The 18,740-nt window shown below is 40.6% G+C and overlaps 1 protein-coding gene across 2 annotated transcripts; it reads right to left on the bottom strand.

The window, feature by feature from the left end:
• Positions 1-1,808: 1,808 nt before the first annotated feature.
• LOC129189184 (uncharacterized) lies at positions 1,809-18,645 on the bottom strand. Of its 2 annotated transcripts, none has more exons than XM_054790600.1 (5): positions 16,736-18,645; positions 11,238-11,517; positions 7,175-7,723; positions 5,325-5,538; positions 1,809-3,601 (listed from the first exon to the last, which is right to left on the bottom strand). In XM_054790600.1, the coding sequence occupies exons 2-5, from the start codon at positions 11,497-11,499 to the stop codon at positions 3,346-3,348; spliced, it is 1,281 nt and encodes a 426-aa protein (XP_054646575.1). In that variant the 5' UTR covers positions 11,500-11,517; positions 16,736-18,645; the 3' UTR covers positions 1,809-3,345. The 2 variants fall into 2 exon arrangements, with proteins under 2 accessions (XP_054646575.1, XP_054646576.1); XM_054790601.1 differs by lacking the exon at positions 16,736-18,645 and adding an exon at positions 13,488-13,534.
• Positions 18,646-18,740: the final 95 nt, after the last annotated feature.

Below are 18,740 nucleotides of genomic sequence, written 5' to 3'. Positions count from 1 at the left end.
GCAAATACACAGATGGGCCTAAGACAATTAACTACATAAATAACAGCAAATACATACTTTTTTTTTATCGAAACAACGTCTTAGTATATAACAGTTAATCACAATAGGTCTTTGTGTTACGCCCCCTCGTGGAAAACAAGACAATGGCCTGCATGTAGAAAGGGTCAATTAATTCTACTGCAGTTCATCTATTGTAATTTTAAAATATAGATATTTTCTGTCAAATTTTGAACACCTTGTGTACTGATACAAGGCAACTAGCTAAATATAGTAAATATATGTTATTATTTGTAAATGCAAAAATGAAAAATAATATAGATTCTGTTTTGGGTAGAATGTTGTGGCCCGGTACCATCTTCGTAAAGTATATATAATATATATCAAAAATAATATGGCTGCTAAAAAACGTTTTAACAGCCATAATTCAATTTATTCATTAAATATCTTAACATACGTGAACAACACAATGCATGCGCAATTACAGCATTCCCACAGAGTAGCACAGAGTCTGACGCTCTTTTATAACTTTATTCTGACCTGAACACATCAACAGCAGTGCAATTCCTTGGAACAACACTTCCTCATTCTTCACCACACTCGCTCGAGGTGCATTCAATACACTCCGAACTCCGAACATCACAATATCGTCTTCATTATGTGTGAATGTGTGGTCTAAATAAACAGAAAGACAAAGAAAAACTGTAAGTGGAGATTCTTATAACAAACACTCAAAGTAGCTGAGTCTAGATGTAAAACATAATAATTAAACTCACATATTGGTTCATATAACGCATATAACACGTCCATAATTGTCTCCTTTCTTCCTGTCAGAGGAAGACCTAACTAGCACTGTGCTCGCCATGCTGGCCAGGTGCTGGCGACATGATGATGCATTCAATCACACTGCGTAACTTAATGCGGACGTACAATTTAAGTATGCTCGGCAACTCAACTTAAATTACGTGCTGTCTTTGAACGCAACCCCTCATTACCCGTAATAACACGGTTAAAGCGTGATTCAGATGTCCTGTTGCTTAAAGAGACTAGTGTTAAGCAAATAGATGTTCAGACATTTGTGGTAACTTTTAGTTTGATTAACATTTTCACATTTTGTTTGGAGCTGTTAACACATACGAGTATAATCATTTCCTGTCATTTACCTTTATGTTAAAATACAGTAAAAATTATATACATATTATTTACATAGTTATTAATTATTGACATATTACATAGTTGCAAATGGTGATTAATCATGATTAACTACAAAACTGTGATTAATCTGATTACAAATTTGAATCATTGAAATCATATTTATCGATATTAAACACATTTCCTTTGTCAACAACAAAAAGTCATCCTCACTTTTTCCACTGTGCCACATAATGAAAAATAGAAGAATGCAAGGCCCACTTTGATATTTTGGAAACAAATCAATGTAGATTTGCTAAATTTCAAGTAAAAACTGCATCTCAGCTTTGTGTATTAGATGAAAAAGTGTATTATTAGTATGAACTTCGGTCTTTGTTTTTTTTTCACATTTTTGCTGTTTTTTTATATATTTCAACTTTCTTTGTAAATAATCTTTGGAAATTTTCTTTTTTTAATATGACTTTATTCCTATAATTTCATAACTTTTTATCAACGTAATTAACTACAACTTTGCTTTATTAAGTTTGTTTCTCCTAATATTAAAACTTTTAAAAGATAACATATTCACATTTAATATTTCAACTGTATGCTACTAAAATGACATTTTCCTCATAACATGAAAAGTTTATTCTCGGAAAGTTGCAACTTTTTTTCTCGTTAGAATATGACTCTTCTCTTCATATTTTGATTTCACAAAATGACAGCTGTTTTTTTTTCCAATTCTGCTGTCGTTTCTTTCTTTTTATTTTCCAACTACTTCCTTCTCATACATTTTCTTCTCGTAATTGTGGCTTCATTCCCACAATATTTTGATTTTATTCTCATCACCTGATGTTTTCTGCAAACAAATTTTCCAGTGATGTACAGCTTTATTTGTTTTGTTTTGTTTGTCCTAATATCAGGACTTTTCAGAAAAATAACAGGTTTTATTTCATATTTCAACTTTATGCTACTAAATTGACATTATTTTCTTTCTTTTTATGTATGCATGTGGTCCTCGCTGGAGAACTTTGAACACATCCGGTCTCGGCAAAGCCTCGAAAGTCAAGACAATCATAAAGACTGTGTTTAAAATTGTGTCCACAATTCATCCATTTTCTATATTGCTTTTCCTCATTAGGGTTGCGGGGGCATGCTGGAGCCCATCCCAGCCGACTTCGGGTACAACCTGGACTTGTCGCCAGCCAATCGCAGGGCACATATAGACAAATAACCATTCACACTCACATTCATACCTATGGACAATTTAGACCGGAGTACCCGGAGAAAACCCACGCACGCACGGGGAGAACATGCAAACTCCACACAGAAATGAGATTCGAACCCAGGTCTTCTCGATCTCCAGACTGCGACTGTGTGGCCAACATGCTAACCACTAGTCCACCGTGCGGCGGGCCCACAATTCAAATGTTGTCAAAATGTGTCGAGAAGGGAGGGAGGTATAACACTTTGAAGCGGTTTAGTCAAGTTTGTTTTAAATGGTTGCTTTCACTTTACTGCTCCTTGGAAAGCGCATGCAAACCTACTTTTAATGCGTAACTTGAGTCAGAATAATTTTCTGCTATTAAGCTTATATTTTTATTAGTCTTCTGTTGGCCTCCTATTTTTGTTCTGGCCTCGTTTTGTGTGCCACATACACAGAGAGCAACATCAGTAGCAGCAGGGAGGAGGGCAGTTGCAGCATGATGGAGGGCAACTTGGAGAGCGCATAATGACAGTCCCGACGCTGCGCACACAAACACGTTTCTCCTAGAATAGCTCCTCGGTCGATGCCAAAGCAGTCAGCTTTTTTTTCTCCACAAGTGGATTTTATTCTGTCTTCATCAGAACAAACATTTTGTACTTTTAAAAACTGACAAGGAATAGTGTTTCGCCCACACATATAGTGAAGCTTTTAAGCTACTTTTCAAGTTCAAGGCATTAAATATATTGAAGGTACTGGAAAAGCTTGAAAGGACACGTGTTGGAAGACTCGGGCATGGTTCAAAGGAGTCCCCCCACCACAAGCAGGCAAAGAGCTCTCGAGTTTCAAATGATAAACAATAAAAAAAGTCCAGTCTAGGAGGAGTTAAATCACAAGTCGTCAAGGACAAAGAGGTTATCGTGGCAACATGTGTAGCTTTGCTGGACTGCAGACCACAGGAATGACTTATTTTTGTAACCATCTCCTCCTTTGAAAGAAGAGAGCACACGTCCTCACTGGGAGTCCAGGAAGTCTGTGGCCGGCACGTCTGGTTTGCCACTCGGGCTCTGTGACGTCTCCCCCGTCCAGGAAGACGGGGTGACCTGATTGAGGAGGACGTCCTGGGAGCCGAAAAGCGGCTCCTTAAGATTCAGGCTGTACAGGAGAAACAAGTTGAAAGCCACCATGGCCAGGAGAGGGAAGACGGTCAGGCCAGAACCGAAGCCTCGCCAGGAGCTGCACACATTCAGGCTTGCCCAGTAAATGAGCCTGTTGCGGGGAAGAACAACAAACCACAAAATGAACTGATAAGTGAAGAGTAAGATACATAAAAGCATTGACTCATTCTCGATCCCTTTCTCTCCCTGTTAGAATCCAGGAACACAGGAAGTGACCACACTTTCAATGGCAAAATGTAAAGCATATGCATTGCGTGTCAACAGCTGAGTGTCTGCATGTAAAAGAAATGGTGTTAATGAATTACCACTAATATACAGTACACAGAAAAGGGGTAGGATTGAATAAGCTCTGCTTTTGCCTACTCCTTTCACAGCAAGATCTGCTGCTCGTTGAGAAGAGCGATACGTGCTTTCGGGTTTCAAAATAAACAAGACCAGAAAAAGCCGCCGGATTTGTCGCTAGTCGCTTTATGGAAAAACTCAATCCAGAGGGGTCTGAATACTCGCAGAGTATCGCAACAAGGTCGCTAGCTTGGCAACACTGATCACTCCTGCTACGTCTTCTTATTCTCTGGCAGAACAGGTGTGAGGAAGCAGAGGTACCGTGCCATCTATTGTATGGAGTTATTACGTACTAGGGATGCTCCGATCAGGGTTTTATGCTGCCGATTCCGAGACCGATCACATAGATGAAGTGTACATTTTTAAATTTACTATTGGCTATATGATATGAAAAAGGAAACCATAAAATCACCTTCATTTAGACAAAAACACATTTGACTTGGGGGGTGGGGGCGGGTTTGTACATTATAGCAATCTAATTTATCTTATTTACGCACAATGGACATGCGTCAAGTGAGACGGATGTGACAGAGAATCCGGCCACTTTTCAAGATAAAACATTAAAAAAAAAAAATTGAAATAATGGCAATTATTTTTTCTTTCAGTCCGGTCCGCTACCAAATGACCCACTGATCTAGTCCGATGAATTCATTTATTTTTCAGGCTATTTGCTTTAGACTTCTGACTGTTACGCACATACGGTTGAGTGTCCGGCGTTGGATCGTGAGCCTTGAAAACTCACCATACTCGGTCAAGTGTTTGTTATTAAATTAAAGCTTTTTAAAGTGCTGTGCCGGGGAGATATTTTTTGTGGCGGTTATATCACTCACAAATGACAGGTAAGTCCCACATGGCAGACATGATTGTTTTAGGTTTGGCACATCCGCGCGGTGTGAAAGGAAGGAAAAAGGGCGGGAGACGCTCGCTACAGGCTGCATGCTGCAATAGTACGAGTCACAGGTGATCGGCTTCTGTGATATGCGTTGAAAGGCATTTATCGGCATATGGCAACCATGTGCTTTTTCACGGAAATCGTCCGATTTTGATTGGTGGCTGATCGATCGGCGCATCCCTAGTTATAACGACAAGCTCCATTCACAGACAGTCCCATTATAATGTGTTTATGAGCGAGGGAAAAAGGCAAAAAATATGTATAAAATTTGCTGAAATATGCATTTTTTTCTAATAAAAGGCAGCATGATTGATTAATTAATATATTTTTGAAAAACCGTGATAGAGTGAAGCTGCGAAATTCGAACCGCGATGTGGTGAGGGATTACTGTATGTACATTTCGAGCTAACAAGCTAACGAGCTAACAAGCGTGCTTATGGGCAAATGTGATCCCAACTGCTGAACTGGTGCAGCAACTCAAATCGTTCAAAAAAGAACACAGTATTCATATTGCAAATACCAATTACAGCATTCCCCATATCTTTATTGTGAGGTCATTCTGAACACTTCTAAGCCTTACCTTCCCAGCATGAACATGGCGACCAGGATTGGTACCAACTTGAGCTCATGCTGAGGCAGCAAGGCCGCCATGACAATGAGGTTGACGACGTAGAGGAACAGCAACTCCAAGGAGGCTGTGACAAACAGCTGCTGAACTGTGTGTCTCCTGGGTGGTGACTCCCTCCAACTGAAGGAGGCGCTGCAGAAGCGACACGCCGCACCTGCGAGCATTGCTGGACGGCGAGAAAGGGGCGGAGCGACGCAAGGGAAAACATGTTAGCAGACAGCAGTCATCGAAACCAGCTTTGAATAGACTTTAAATGGTAACGGGTCCTATTTTTATTGGGGTGCCAATCTCCTGTCCATTTTAATGGCTTTTCTTTATCTTTAGTTTATATCAGGGGTGTCCAAACTTTTTCCAATGAGGACCACATACTAAAAAATGAAAGGATGCAAGGGCCACTGTGATATTTTGTAAACTAATATGCAGATATGCTAAGACGTTATATATATTTAGAGGAAAATAAATTGATCTCAGCTTTGTGATGTACTGTAGGTGAAAAAGCGTATTATTAGGATACATAATAACTACTAATAACTACTAATAAAAACTCAATGTTTTTGCTTTTTTCCCCCTCCATTTTTACTGCTGCTTTTATTTCCAAATAATTTCAACTTTCTTATTAAACAATCTTTGTAATTTTTTTCGTACTACCGTATTATGACTTTATTATTACCCCCAAACTAATTTCCCCAAAATTTTAATTTTAACTTTATTTTGTTTTGTTTGCTTCTCATAATATTACTTAAAAAAAAACATTCTTTGACATTTTAACTCTATGCTACTAAAATGACTAAAATTATCAACTTTCCTCATAATATTATGACTTTTTTCTCGTAATATTTTGACTTTATTCTTGTAAAATTACAGCTGTTTTTTTTCATTTCTGCTGTTGTTCTTTTTCAAATTTTTAAACAATTTCAAGTTTCTTCTTATATAATATTGCGACTTTAGCCCCTTAATATTTTGACTTTACTCACGTTACATTATAACTTTTTCCGCAACCTAATTTTCTAAAAATTTAAACTTTTTTTGTTGCTTTGTTTTTCCATCCATCCATTTCCTATGCCAGGGGGGGGTATGCTGGAGTCTATCCCAGCTGACTTCGGGCGAGAGGCGGGGTCCACCCTGGACTGGCTGCCAGTCAATCGCAGGGGTTTTGCTTTAGTTATTGCAAAAATATTAGAAGTTTAAAAAAAAACAAACATCTTTCTTTAATATTTCAACTTGATGCTACTTATGAGATTCTTGTAAAATTACGACTTTTTCTTGTTAAATGACAACTTTTCTCTTAGTTCATTTTTCCAGTTTCTCCATTTTCGCGGTTGTTTGTTTTTTGTTAAACTATATTTTTAGAATGTGCCACAGGCCAATCAATATGGCCGCCAGGGTGCGCTTTGGCTTATATCATCTATATGTAGAGACATGAGGTGACACATGTCTGCCTAACAGCTGAGTGGTTCTGCGTACAAATCAAGCCTCTGCAGTTTGACAATGTCAGGAAACGATGTGAAGCTGCCCCCTCTTCCTGACTGAGGTTGGAAAATTTGTCCAATATTCCGCAACAATTAGGCCCGAGAGACCAAAGCGTCTCTCATTGTAGTTTCCATTCTAAGTGGCATGCAAAGCAAGAAGACGATGCTCCTCCCCGAGAGGCGTGATGAAGCGTCTGCTGCGTTGAGGTTGAAAGTGCACCAAATTAAAGGGGACATGAGACGCTGAAACATTCCACGACGAGGCGGCCAGACAAAGTGAATCCTTTCATAATCTTATATGCTTTGTGTGTGTCTGTTGTGAATGGTGCCTACCGAGCAGGACGGGGAGGGCGGCCACCACGCAGCAGCAGAGCGTGAAGACGACCCGGCTGGCCACGTCAGGGCAGTCGGGGGGTGTGATGTGGACGTAGAAATAGAGTGCATAGAGAATCCCGGCTGCACACAGGAGAGACGCCAGCACTGAGATGAAGGCGAGAACTCTGCCGCTGTGACAGCATCGACACTTGCAGCAGCATGTTCCACCAGCTGACGTCTCATGTGCACCCTCACAAGTGTCTACCGCGCCCCCTGGGCTCCACACCGTCAGCTCCACGCTGTCCGGGGGTAGGCCTATGAGGGGTCGACCCTCATCCGCAGTTGAGTCCAGATGAGTGGATTCTGGACTCCATCTCGGTGTGTCTGTGCCGTTGGGAATGTCTCCATGAGAAGCCAGGGTTGGAGTGCTGATGCAGTTTTCCGTGGCGGCGTCCAAATTGTGCTGTGTGGTGATCGGAGTGGAAAGAGTTTGATCCAGCGCTCCCTCGTCTGTGTCGCCAGTTTGCTCCTCGTGGAGGCCATCGTCGGGCCGCTGGAGGCAGGAGCCTGTTCAAACCAGAGCGACATTTTCATGCAGTGTCCAAAACCAAACAGTGGATTCAGCCCTTTGCAGGCTCGCACTCACACACAACAGTCACTGAGTTATTCCAAATAGACGCTCACTTCACATTGTAGAAGGGTGAGATCAGCTTAGAGGCCAAAAATGTTGGATACTGGAATATAATTATCACATGTTTACTCTGATTTCATGTGTTTGTGATTGTTTCCCATTACAACATCTGGCAAACCTTTAACATTTGCCAGCAATTGTATTTTAAGCACCTAAGTGCCCAAAATGGAAGTTTGAAACAGCTGTTGCCATGCCCCTGTAGAAAGTGAAAGTTAAGCTTGTGTTGAAGTGAGAGTTAAGCTTATGTGAGTGAGAACAGTGCCTCTATTGCCGTCTGTGTCTTCCAGTATTTTTCCCTCAGTCATATGTAACCGTGTAACTGCAACTCTGATAGTGCTACGCAAGTGTATGTGTGTCAAAGCCAGCTTCACTGGGAGGACACTGAGGCTGTGAGATGTAATCCCTCCAGCGTGTCCTTGGGCTACCCCGGGGCCTTTTCCCGACTGGGCATGCTCGGACCACCACCGGCATCCCGACTCGACGCCTGAGCCACCTCAGCTGGCTCCTCTTGATGTGAAGAAGCAGTGGCTCTACAGTCGCGTCGCGATGACACAAGTATTGGGTTTTCACAAAGTTTGCCGCTTCAGTGTTTTTAGATCTTTTTGTCAGATCTTACTATGTTGTTCCCCAGGCCACTTAGTTATCACTTTTTCTTTGGAAAGGCATTGTTCGTCACTAAACTGTACTTGGATGGTTGAAAGAAGTTGCTTTCAGAGGATGTTTTGGTAACATTCTTTATTCATGGTGCTCACCTTTCCTTCTCTGGAGGAGCATTTTTCTGGATGCCCCAAACAACCAGAAAGGGGATTCATAAGAGAAAATGCTTTTACCCCAGTCTTCAGGAGTCCAATCTCTGTATCTTTTGCAGAATACCAGTCTGTTCCTGCTGTTTTTCTTGGAGAGAAGTGGCTTCCATGCGGCCTTCATGACACCAGGTCATCTTTCAAAAGAGCTAAATCAACTTTCGGAGACAGTTCGGGCGCTCGCTGGACTTTCTTAGGTGCCCTGAAGCCTTCTTCACAACCACTGAACCTCTCTCTGTTGAAGTTCTTAGTGATCTGATAAATGGTTGGTTTAGGTGCCCTTCGACTAGCAGCAATATCCTTGCCTGTTCAGCCCTTTTAGTCCTAAGCAATGATGACTGCACCTGTTCCCATGCAGGTAACCACGGTTAACAAAGATTTATTTCAAGCACCATCCTCTCTTTTTAAAACTTTAGAACTTAATCAGTTATTCACGCTCAATCAGGATGGTAGAATCATCTCCAGCCTTTGTCCTTGCCGACACTCTCACCTATGTTAACCAGACAATCATTAACATGATGGCAGATGGTCCTTTTGTGGAGGGACTGGAATGCAGTAGATTTTGGGGGGAATTAAGTTCAGGTTCATTACAAAGAGGGACTTTGCATTTAATTGCCATTCATCTTATCATTCTTCATAACATTCTGGAGTATATGCAAATGGCCATCACAAAAACTGAGGAAGCAGGCTTTGTGTATCCGCAAGCTCGTTCTTTCGGTCACAACCCAAAGCTCATGACCATAGGTGAGGGTTGGAACATCAACTGGTACTTCGAGAGCTTTTCCCTCCACCTCAGCTCTCTTTTCACCACAACGGTCCGGCACAGCGACTGCACTACTGTAGACACTGCCCCGATCTGCCTCAAGCCTTCCCTCACTCGCGAACAACACTCCGAGATACTTGAACTTTCCCACCTGGGGTAAAACCTCAGTCCCGAAGGGTGCAATCCACCCTTTTCCAACTGGGAACCGTGGCCCGAGATTTGGAGGTGCTGAGTCTCATCCCAGAAGCTTCACACTCAGCTGCAAAGGCGTATTCCTTCAATACTTCTAATCTAATATCGCAACTCAAGAAGAATCACTCCAAGTCGCTCGCATTATTTTGGTACGTTTTTTCCACTGGAATTGCATATTGAAGTATTTGTCTTATTTTGCACAAACTCTTGCATCCAGTCAAAGAAGGATGATGTGTTCATTACGCAACATTAGTTTGAGGGAAGAGCTGCTGCCTTCACGGGCATCGGTAAGAAAGCCAACACTGAGCATCTCCAGTTACAAATGCATCCTGGAATGCTGTATTTCCATCTAATCACAATGAAATAAGCTTTCCAATTGGGACTAAAACCCAGACTTTATCATGAAATTCGTAGTGTCTGAAAGTCTATTTGTGTAACATCGATGTCTGTTATAAGCAGAACATTTGTAGCCTTTTCTGTGATGATGCTGATGAACGCAGCAGCAACTTGTTCCTGGGAGGTACATGATGCACTTGAATGCAGTCTTCTTACAAAAGGAACTAGCTGAGCACTGGTAGCAGTTTTGCTAGCATGAGCTTGCTTCCCATGTGGGGTATGAAGTGTCCATCCTTGGTGTGCGTTGTATGACTCAACAAGGTGAGTTTGATGATTCTTTTCTGCATTTCTGCATGATTTACGCTGTGTAGGAAGCTAAACGAAAGGTGGTTTGTTGGATGTGGTGTGATTGGGGGTACACTTCTGAGCCATGTGTTTGTGGTTGTTTGCTAGCTGGCTCAGTGACTAGCATGTGTGCTCTCACCTGTCTATTTCTTAGCATGACTTGATATGTGTATACTGTGCATGCCTTTATTTGTGTCATGTGAGTGCTATTGGGCTGCTTTATTTGGAATTTCATGTGTTCCTATTGTTTAGACCACACACATACAAGCCTTTGGACACACATCTACTTGGACAAACCCAATTTCAATGGACTAACACACATTTCTAAAGAGCCCATCCACCTACATAATTAAGATGATTAAATGATTCTCTTACCGGAATCTTTCCATGGTGTCCCAACTCTAAAAGAACCACTACCCCTTTCCCACAAGTAGACTGACGGCCAGAGGTGAACATTGTCATAAAGCTTTAATGCCCTACACTCGTACCAACTGTACCGGGAGGGCGGCAGGGTGTTGTTATGCACCTAGCACTCACTGGTTTCAAGTCAAAGTGAGGTTAAATGAATGGCTGACCGCAAAGATGGCCGTCCCAGCCATGTGCTCTTCTGAGTCGTCACAGAGTAATGTGATTCTGACTAATATGCGGTACATGTGGCTTTGACCAGCAACGTGGGGTTGTCTGCTATTTTAAAACAAGATACATAAAACATTTCTGAACTTGTCTTTTAACGTTCACAACCCTATGACCTTTTTAATACAAGCTGGTGGATTTAGACAGCGGCCCTTGCAGTAAGATCCCGCTCAAATCACAGCATTTTTTCCTCATAAGTTTAGATTTTGTTTTAAACCTATTTGGATCAAGTTCACCCGAGTTGACCTTTCTACCGTTTTCCTTCCCTCAAACCCCCAGTGCTCACTCAGACAATAAAAAGCAGCAGTAATAACTCACTCTTTGGCTCATCAGCCAATGGTGGAGCTTCAAGGGAGCGCAGCGAGCCGGAGGACGAGTGCAGCTCCTCCACTGAGGACTCGGGGCTGTCGGACACGGGGGCCATGCAGATCTGAGTGTCCAAGTCCAGGAAGGGGGAGAAGGAGAGTCTGGCGGGGTCGATGTCCTGGAGCTGGTTGATGATGTCACTGATGGATTCCTTCATGCTGTCGAGCTCCTTCGCGTTCTGCCCGTCGCTGGCCTGAAGCCCTGAGGTGCTCATAGTCACGCAGCCTGGCACCTGGCAGAAACAACACAAAGCTTTCAATCGGTCAGTCAAACTTTCAGTCAGCCTGGAAATGATGAACAAAAATAGCTCATTTGCTTCCAGATTCAAACATTTTTTACTTTCTCAAACGTGCGATGCAACACCGGAGCGATAATCCCAGAGAATTTAATAGAATATGAAAAACTATTCACAGTGGAGATGTGCTAATTAGGTCATGTGACACACGAAGTCCTCTATGACAGGTGTTCTCAAATGGTCTCAAACTCGAACCTACATTTTCAATCGTCATTAAGTTGGGACACACTTTTATTAAAGTCGTCTTTCATTTTTATTTTTATTATTTTCAACACTTTTATTTAAGTAATTTTTATTTTTTTTACACTTTAAGTCCTTTAAATTTGTATTTATTTGTACGATTTTTTTTCATTATATATTTTTTTTAGGTTTATTTAAGTCATTTTTATTTTATTAATTTTTTACGTTTATTTAAGTCATTTTTATTTATTTTATTTATGTATTTATTTACATCGTTTTTATTTTTATTTTTTTTATTCCTTCATTTATATATATTTTTAAAACTTTTAAGCCAAACCAAATTGACAAATGGTCTAAGTTTCGACCCGCTTCAGTTTAAGTCATCTTTAATTTTTATTTGATTATTTTTTAGACTTTTATTTAAGTCATCTTTAATTTTTATTTATTTGATTATTTTTTATAGACTTTTATTTAAGTCATCTTTAATTTTCATAACGTGATTACTTTTTTCCCCAGATTTTAATTTGAGTCATTTTTATTTGTATTTATTTATTTATATTTTTTTACCATTTGTATTTTTTTTTTTTTTAGACTTTTATTCAAGTCGTTTTTAGTTTATTTACTCATTTCTTCCTTTATGGTTATGGTTTAATTTATTTCGAGCGTGCATAGAGCACACATTGAATGCTTCATGTTACAAGTGTCAGTTTCACATGCCCGAAAGGAGTAGGAAGAAGCAGAGCTTATTTAATCCTGCCCCCTCCTCGTATCATATGGTATCGATTGTTAATACATACATATGTACACATACAAACGCACACATACTTACACACATATACCGTATATATAGATACACGAGTTCTTCTTAATTGCGCTGGCCCTTGCAACAATTATATCGAGGTTACTGTTATTGAAAGTAGTCCTTCTGGCTGCATTGGTCCGTCTTGTAGGGCGTGTCCGCCATCATCCTTATTGTCATGGCCATATGATCTTTGATATGTCTTCCATTTAGTTTGATGAAGATTTTAGCGTTGGTGCGCCAACTGCTTTGTATCTTTCCCCGCTTCCTCAAGTCTCGTGCTTTCTCTGCGATGCCGGCATTGCGTTTTGTCAGAGGCTCATTCGTGTAGACGTTTGTGCCTCTCAGCTTCTTTCCCTGTTCCAGCAGTGCAGTTTTGAATTCCCTGTTAGTGAACTTAATGATGACAGGTGTGGTGTTGTTTCTGGACGCAAGTGTCAATACTGTTGATATCTACGTCCACCTCCTTTGATTGTAGGAAGTTAGCAATCTGTTGCTAACTTGATAGAAGGAACATCATTCATTCGTGCATTCTGATCCATCTCGTCGATTTATATTTTCAGATTTACAGTTTTACATTTTCTTTGATATTCTCCTTTGCTTCTTTCTCTTCCTCAAGGGTGGTGCGAAAGGCAGCATTATCCTCCAATAGTGCCTTGATATCATCCTGGAGAATGTTCAGGATATCGTTACATAATGCTCTATTTTCTTCCGTGGGGTCTTTAGCGTCCTTAAGATCAGCACACGAGGCAGATTCCATAGGGTTTATAGCCTCCTTGAGAGCAGTGCGCAAGGCAGCGTTGTCTTCCAATAATGCCCTGATATCATCCTGTAGAACCCTAACATCCTTACATAATGCTGTATTTTCTTTAGGGGTTTCAGCTTCCTTAAGAGCAGAGCGCAAGGCGGCATTGTCGTTCAACAGTACCTTAATGTCGTCCTGCAGAGCCTTGATATCTTCCGTAGGGTATTTAACCTCCGTAAGAGCAGCGCTCCAGTCTGCATTTTCATCTTGCAACTCCTTGATGTCTTTTCTTAGTGCTTTGATAGCCTTGCTCTGTGCTCTATTTTCTTCCACAATGTTTGTGACACCATTACTGACATCCAGTATGACTTCATAGAGGCTACTGTAATCACATTTAATTTCTGTTTCCAGAATCGATAGATGCGTCCTTATAGTTGTACATGAAGTGAAATGTTTCTTTGATATTGAATGCAGATTCTCAATTGCAATTGTTGTTGTTGCTGCTGTTGTCCTAGTCTCTTGTCTCTCTTTTTTTTGTTTTTGTCCCCTCTCGCCCCCCCCCGTTTCCTTTTCTCTTCTTCTCTGTCCCCTCCTGCTCCGGTCCGGTCGCTCCAAATTTGCTTTATAACAAGCATCAAGGTCGAATAAATTTTGTATGACAGGGGAAGTATATATCACACTTCTCTCTGGCAGAGTAAATCTGTTGAGCACTTGACGGCATTTAGGTATACAATTCTATCTGCTTTAAAGGCTGGACAGGACAGAAAAGAAAAAAAAAAAAAAAAAAAAAAAAAAAAAAAAAAAAGATTCTCAATTGCTCCCATTATTTGTGGTAGAGGAATGGTGTCTTGCAAAAATCGTCAAATTCTGGAATTGTTATTATTTATCCGAGTCCTCTACAAATCATGGAGCCGGTATCATTTTGCTTTGTGTTCGGCATTGTTGCTAGGCAACTTCTTTGGACTTCAGCAATTCACTCGTTAGCTTGACTTGCTAGCAGGTATCGACACTTGTAACTAGTTTATTTCAAGGAATCTGTACCTCTCGCCTCTCCAAGTTAAAGTTGGGGGATTCAGCAAGCAGCGCTGATCTTGTGTTCATGAAGTGCAGTCAGGAACGTACCAAAGAACTTCACATTTCCAAGATCTTCAACAGAGCTCCTACCGTACACGTCCTTCCCAGTCAAGGAAACAACATTTTTTTTTAAATGATATTTTATGCTTTTTTTATGCTATTTTATGCTTATGCTTTATGCTTTAATATATTTTATGCAAGTGTATTTGCTTTTAAATTACCTGTTATCTTTTTCAACATTACTAGGCATGATTACAGGTCCAAACTGCATTTTAGAGGACTTTGTCAATGTATTTTGTCAAGGAAATGAGGAACTCATGATAACTGCATGCGTACAAATGACGCATCAATACAAATTAAATAAGATATTCCACTTATAATTTTGCAATGAACATATACCAAGGAGGAAGATGACTCAAATATTGCTCAATATGACTGAGAAATAAGTAAGGCATCAGTTGTATGTTACATGTTTTCATGTAATGTTCGACTTGCTGTCTGCGACCCACCCAGAATCGAACCGCGACACACTTTTGGGTCCCGTCCCACCAGTTGAGAACCGCTGCATTATGGGATTAAAAGCGACTCGTTAGCACCCCCACACTTTTTCCACAAGGCTCGCATATTGAAAAGCCAAAGTATATTGCCACTCTTTCATTTTGTTAGTCTAAAAAAGGTCTAAAAGTGATGTTAAATATGGATGTTTCCCCGCAGGGCTGCAATCTATCTGTGGTTGATGGTTGCTTTTATGGACCAAAAGGTGTACAACATGAAATGCAAATGAAATATGTTTAGAAATACAAATGAACTTTCTTCAGTTTTTTTCTGTTCGCTTTGATGCATTTGGTACGTTGAACAAGCGAAAACCAATCCATATACGTATGCTGCATGGACATCTTAGCTTTATGTGATAGCTGGCAAAGCAAATTGCAGTCATGCCTCACCATTTCGACCTTCGAATTTCACGGCTTCACTTTTTTAAAAAATATATTAATTAAAAAAATCATGCTGTTACCCGGTTGAATATAGCCTGTTATTAGTCCAAAAATATGCATATTTAAGTGCATTTTATGTATGTTTTTGCCTTATTTGAGCATTTTCAAACATAAAAATGGCAAAATAAACTAAAATCCAAATATAGCAGCCATTAAGAAGACGCATTCAAAGATATTGTGATATGTAGCACCAGACTTGATCACAGGCACAACATTTTGCGGGCTTGAACTATCTCACAACAGGGACAATAATAAAAGTAATACAAAAACATGGGCAAGTGCTGCGGACGTAACCCACGCCAAGCTAAAACTCACCTCTGAACCCCTGACGTCACTTCTTGTCTGCCCGCTATTCTGGGTAATAGGAATGCAAAGGCGACTATAGGGGTGTTATTTCATGTCTACAGGGCTCTAATAATGTGACAAAAAAGAGATTTAGAAGGTCGTAAACATGTTTTCATTGCTCCAACTATGAAAATATTTCATTTATAAATAAGGAATCCCTGCAATTGGCTGGCGACCAGTCCAGGGTGTACCTCGCCTCTCGCCCGAAGTCAGCTGGGATAGGCTCCAGCATACCCGCGACCCTAGTGAGGATAAGCGGCATAGAAAATGGATGGATGGAATAAGGAATCCTACTTATCACAGTCAGCCATGGAGACAATTAATCGTGATAAACGAGGGGTTGCTGTAACTCAATAATTGTTTATAATTAATGTTTTAGAATGAAGAACAAGGTATAAATGCCCCCCCCCCCCCCCCCCACACACACACACACACACACACACACACACTTTGGGCACCACTGATGACCACTTGAACATGAGACTGTCCTTTGTTAAATCTTTTTAAACTTGTACAAAATAACTCAAGTCACAAAAACTTTTTTGTTGGTTTTCGACTCCCCCCCCCCCACGCTGACTTTGATTGACATGTGCTTCTCACATTGCTCGCTGACGTTTTTGGCGCACAGTCGAGCCCCGCGCCAAGAAGAAAACCTGCGAGCAACTTTTCAGCAAACGACCTTGTCTCGAGACCATTTAGCAACACACAACTGATGAGGTATTGCAGCGCATGTGGAAAATGTGCATTTTCTCGTGCTGCGAGCGGGGTGGGGGGGGATGACTTTTCCCGCTGCCGTGCGGCTCTTGCAGGCATGTTGTTGCAATTCCAGCAAAAGTGGAGCTTTACTGGGGGGTGGTCTACATTGCTCGGGCTCCAGATCAATCAAAATGAACCAGTTCGTGTGCGTAAAGTCATAATTAACGCGGAAAGAAAGTCACAATGAAATGAAACAACGACACTTCTATTCGTCAATCACACGCACACACAACCACACACACGCGGAATAAACCAACTTACCTTTCCAGCAGGACTATTTGTTGAGTTACAAGAAGAAAAAAAAGCCTTTCTTCCCTCCCCCTCTCCAGTTAGCTTTTTGTCTTCCAGGATCCTGAACTTGTGAATCAAATTTCAGGACGGACAAAATACAAGGCTTTTCCTCCGCCCACACCACTCCACTCCCCCCACCCCCCCGTTCTGGGTACCATGTCAAACACCATATGGAGCAAATAAAGCGAAGGGGCTGAAGGAGGAGGAGGAGGGTAGAGGTGGGAAGATCGATACACATGTAGGTATTTTTTAATCGGACCGATACAAGCATGATGTGAGCGAGAACTTCAGTTTTCTTCTATGTTTATTTTCACAGGTATCTATTTTTTGTTGTGTTCATATTTTGTTTGCAAACTCCATACTTATGTTTATTTTGCATTATTGGCTTTATTTTTATGATATGCAGTGTTGCCTCGTTCTATGGCGGTTCGCCTTTCACGGATTCGCAGAACTTTTTAGACCAGTCCAGGGTGTACCCCTGCACCCCGCCGGTCACCCGAAGTCAGCTGGGATACCCCCGCACCCCCAGCAACCCTAATGAGGAGAAAAAATGGATGGATGAATGGATAATATTGTGAGAAAACAAAAAAAAGTTGTAATTTTTAGAAAATTAGTTTGAAGAAAAAGTTACAAGAATAAAGTCAAAAATATTATGGGAATAAAGTCAACATTATAAAAAGAACATTTGCAAGAAAAAAGTTGAAATAGTTGGAAAGTTAGAAAAAAACAACTGCAGAAATGAAAAAAACAGCTGTAATTTTATGAGAATAAACTCGCAATATGAGAAAGATTAATTTATCATTTACGTAGAAGACTTGGAATATGAAAGAAAAAAAAGACATTGTTCTTTTAAAGTCGTAATATTCTGAGAAACAAACAAAACACAATAAAGTTGTAATATTTGGAAAATTAAGGTGTTGAAATAGTTTTATAATATTATGGGAATAAAGTCACAATATTATAGGAAGAACATTTACAAATATTTGAGAAGAAAGTTGAAATAATGGAGGAAAAACACAGCAAAATGGGGAAAAAAGGCTACTGGAGCTATTGATTGGCTACAATAATTGATCATAATTAGATGAGCGTCATGTGACTCACATCTAAAAGGTGGCATACAGTAACCCCTTGCCACTTTGCTGACTTGAATCTGTCACTGTTTTTCAAAAATATATGAATCATGATTTATTAATATATTCTGCTGCTTGTGTCCACCTGAGGGAGCCAAAGGAGCCCAGAGGGAGGCTGACATCATTGCAGCGCCTGGGCAGCAATAACCAATGAAATGCTTTGTTTGAGAGAAAATGTATTATGGGATGAAGTTAAAATAGTTGTTAATTTTAAACTCGTATTGGTACTCTCCTTGTATATTTCTTACTTAGCTTTTGAGTGTTAAGTTGCTGTATGCTGATTTTAGCGTTCTTTGTAAGATGACACCGAGAGTCAGACTGTTATATTAAGTCACGACCTCTTCATTCGTGATTGGCTTATGTCAAGGAGCTGCCTGGTCCTCACAGACTTGTGCGCGCCACAATATGCCATTTTGTAACATGGACTTGTGTGGCTTATAGTCCGATGTGCTTATATATGTACAAATGTTTTTCTCTCTAAATTTAGTGGGTGTGGCTTACACACTGGAAATTACAGTAGTCATCCATCAAGAGTATTAAGCACAGTGACCTTGAGGGTACTGCAGTGACAAGCCGTTGTACTACTGAAGGTGCATAAATATACATTTTCCCCCCACCTAACTTTTCCATTAGCTCTCTCCTGCTGTACAGGAAGTGAGGTTTTATTTTTTAGAAAGCACCACAGCTGAAAACCCAAGTGAGAGGTCAGGAAAGTGTAGCAGCAGCAGCTTGAGAACAATTATGACCTACGTGCGATAGAGGATGGGGGGTGGGGGGGATGATGGCTGTTGAGAGTGACCACTTTCACTTTTATGAGCTATGTTGCTAAATGCCACAAATATTCC

The sequence above is a fragment of the Dunckerocampus dactyliophorus genome, chromosome 10 (genome assembly GCF_027744805.1).
Source record: "Dunckerocampus dactyliophorus isolate RoL2022-P2 chromosome 10, RoL_Ddac_1.1, whole genome shotgun sequence".
In the NCBI taxonomy this organism is placed as follows: Eukaryota; Metazoa; Chordata; class Actinopteri; order Syngnathiformes; family Syngnathidae; genus Dunckerocampus; species Dunckerocampus dactyliophorus.
This window is presented reverse-complemented; position numbering and strand designations above follow the sequence as displayed.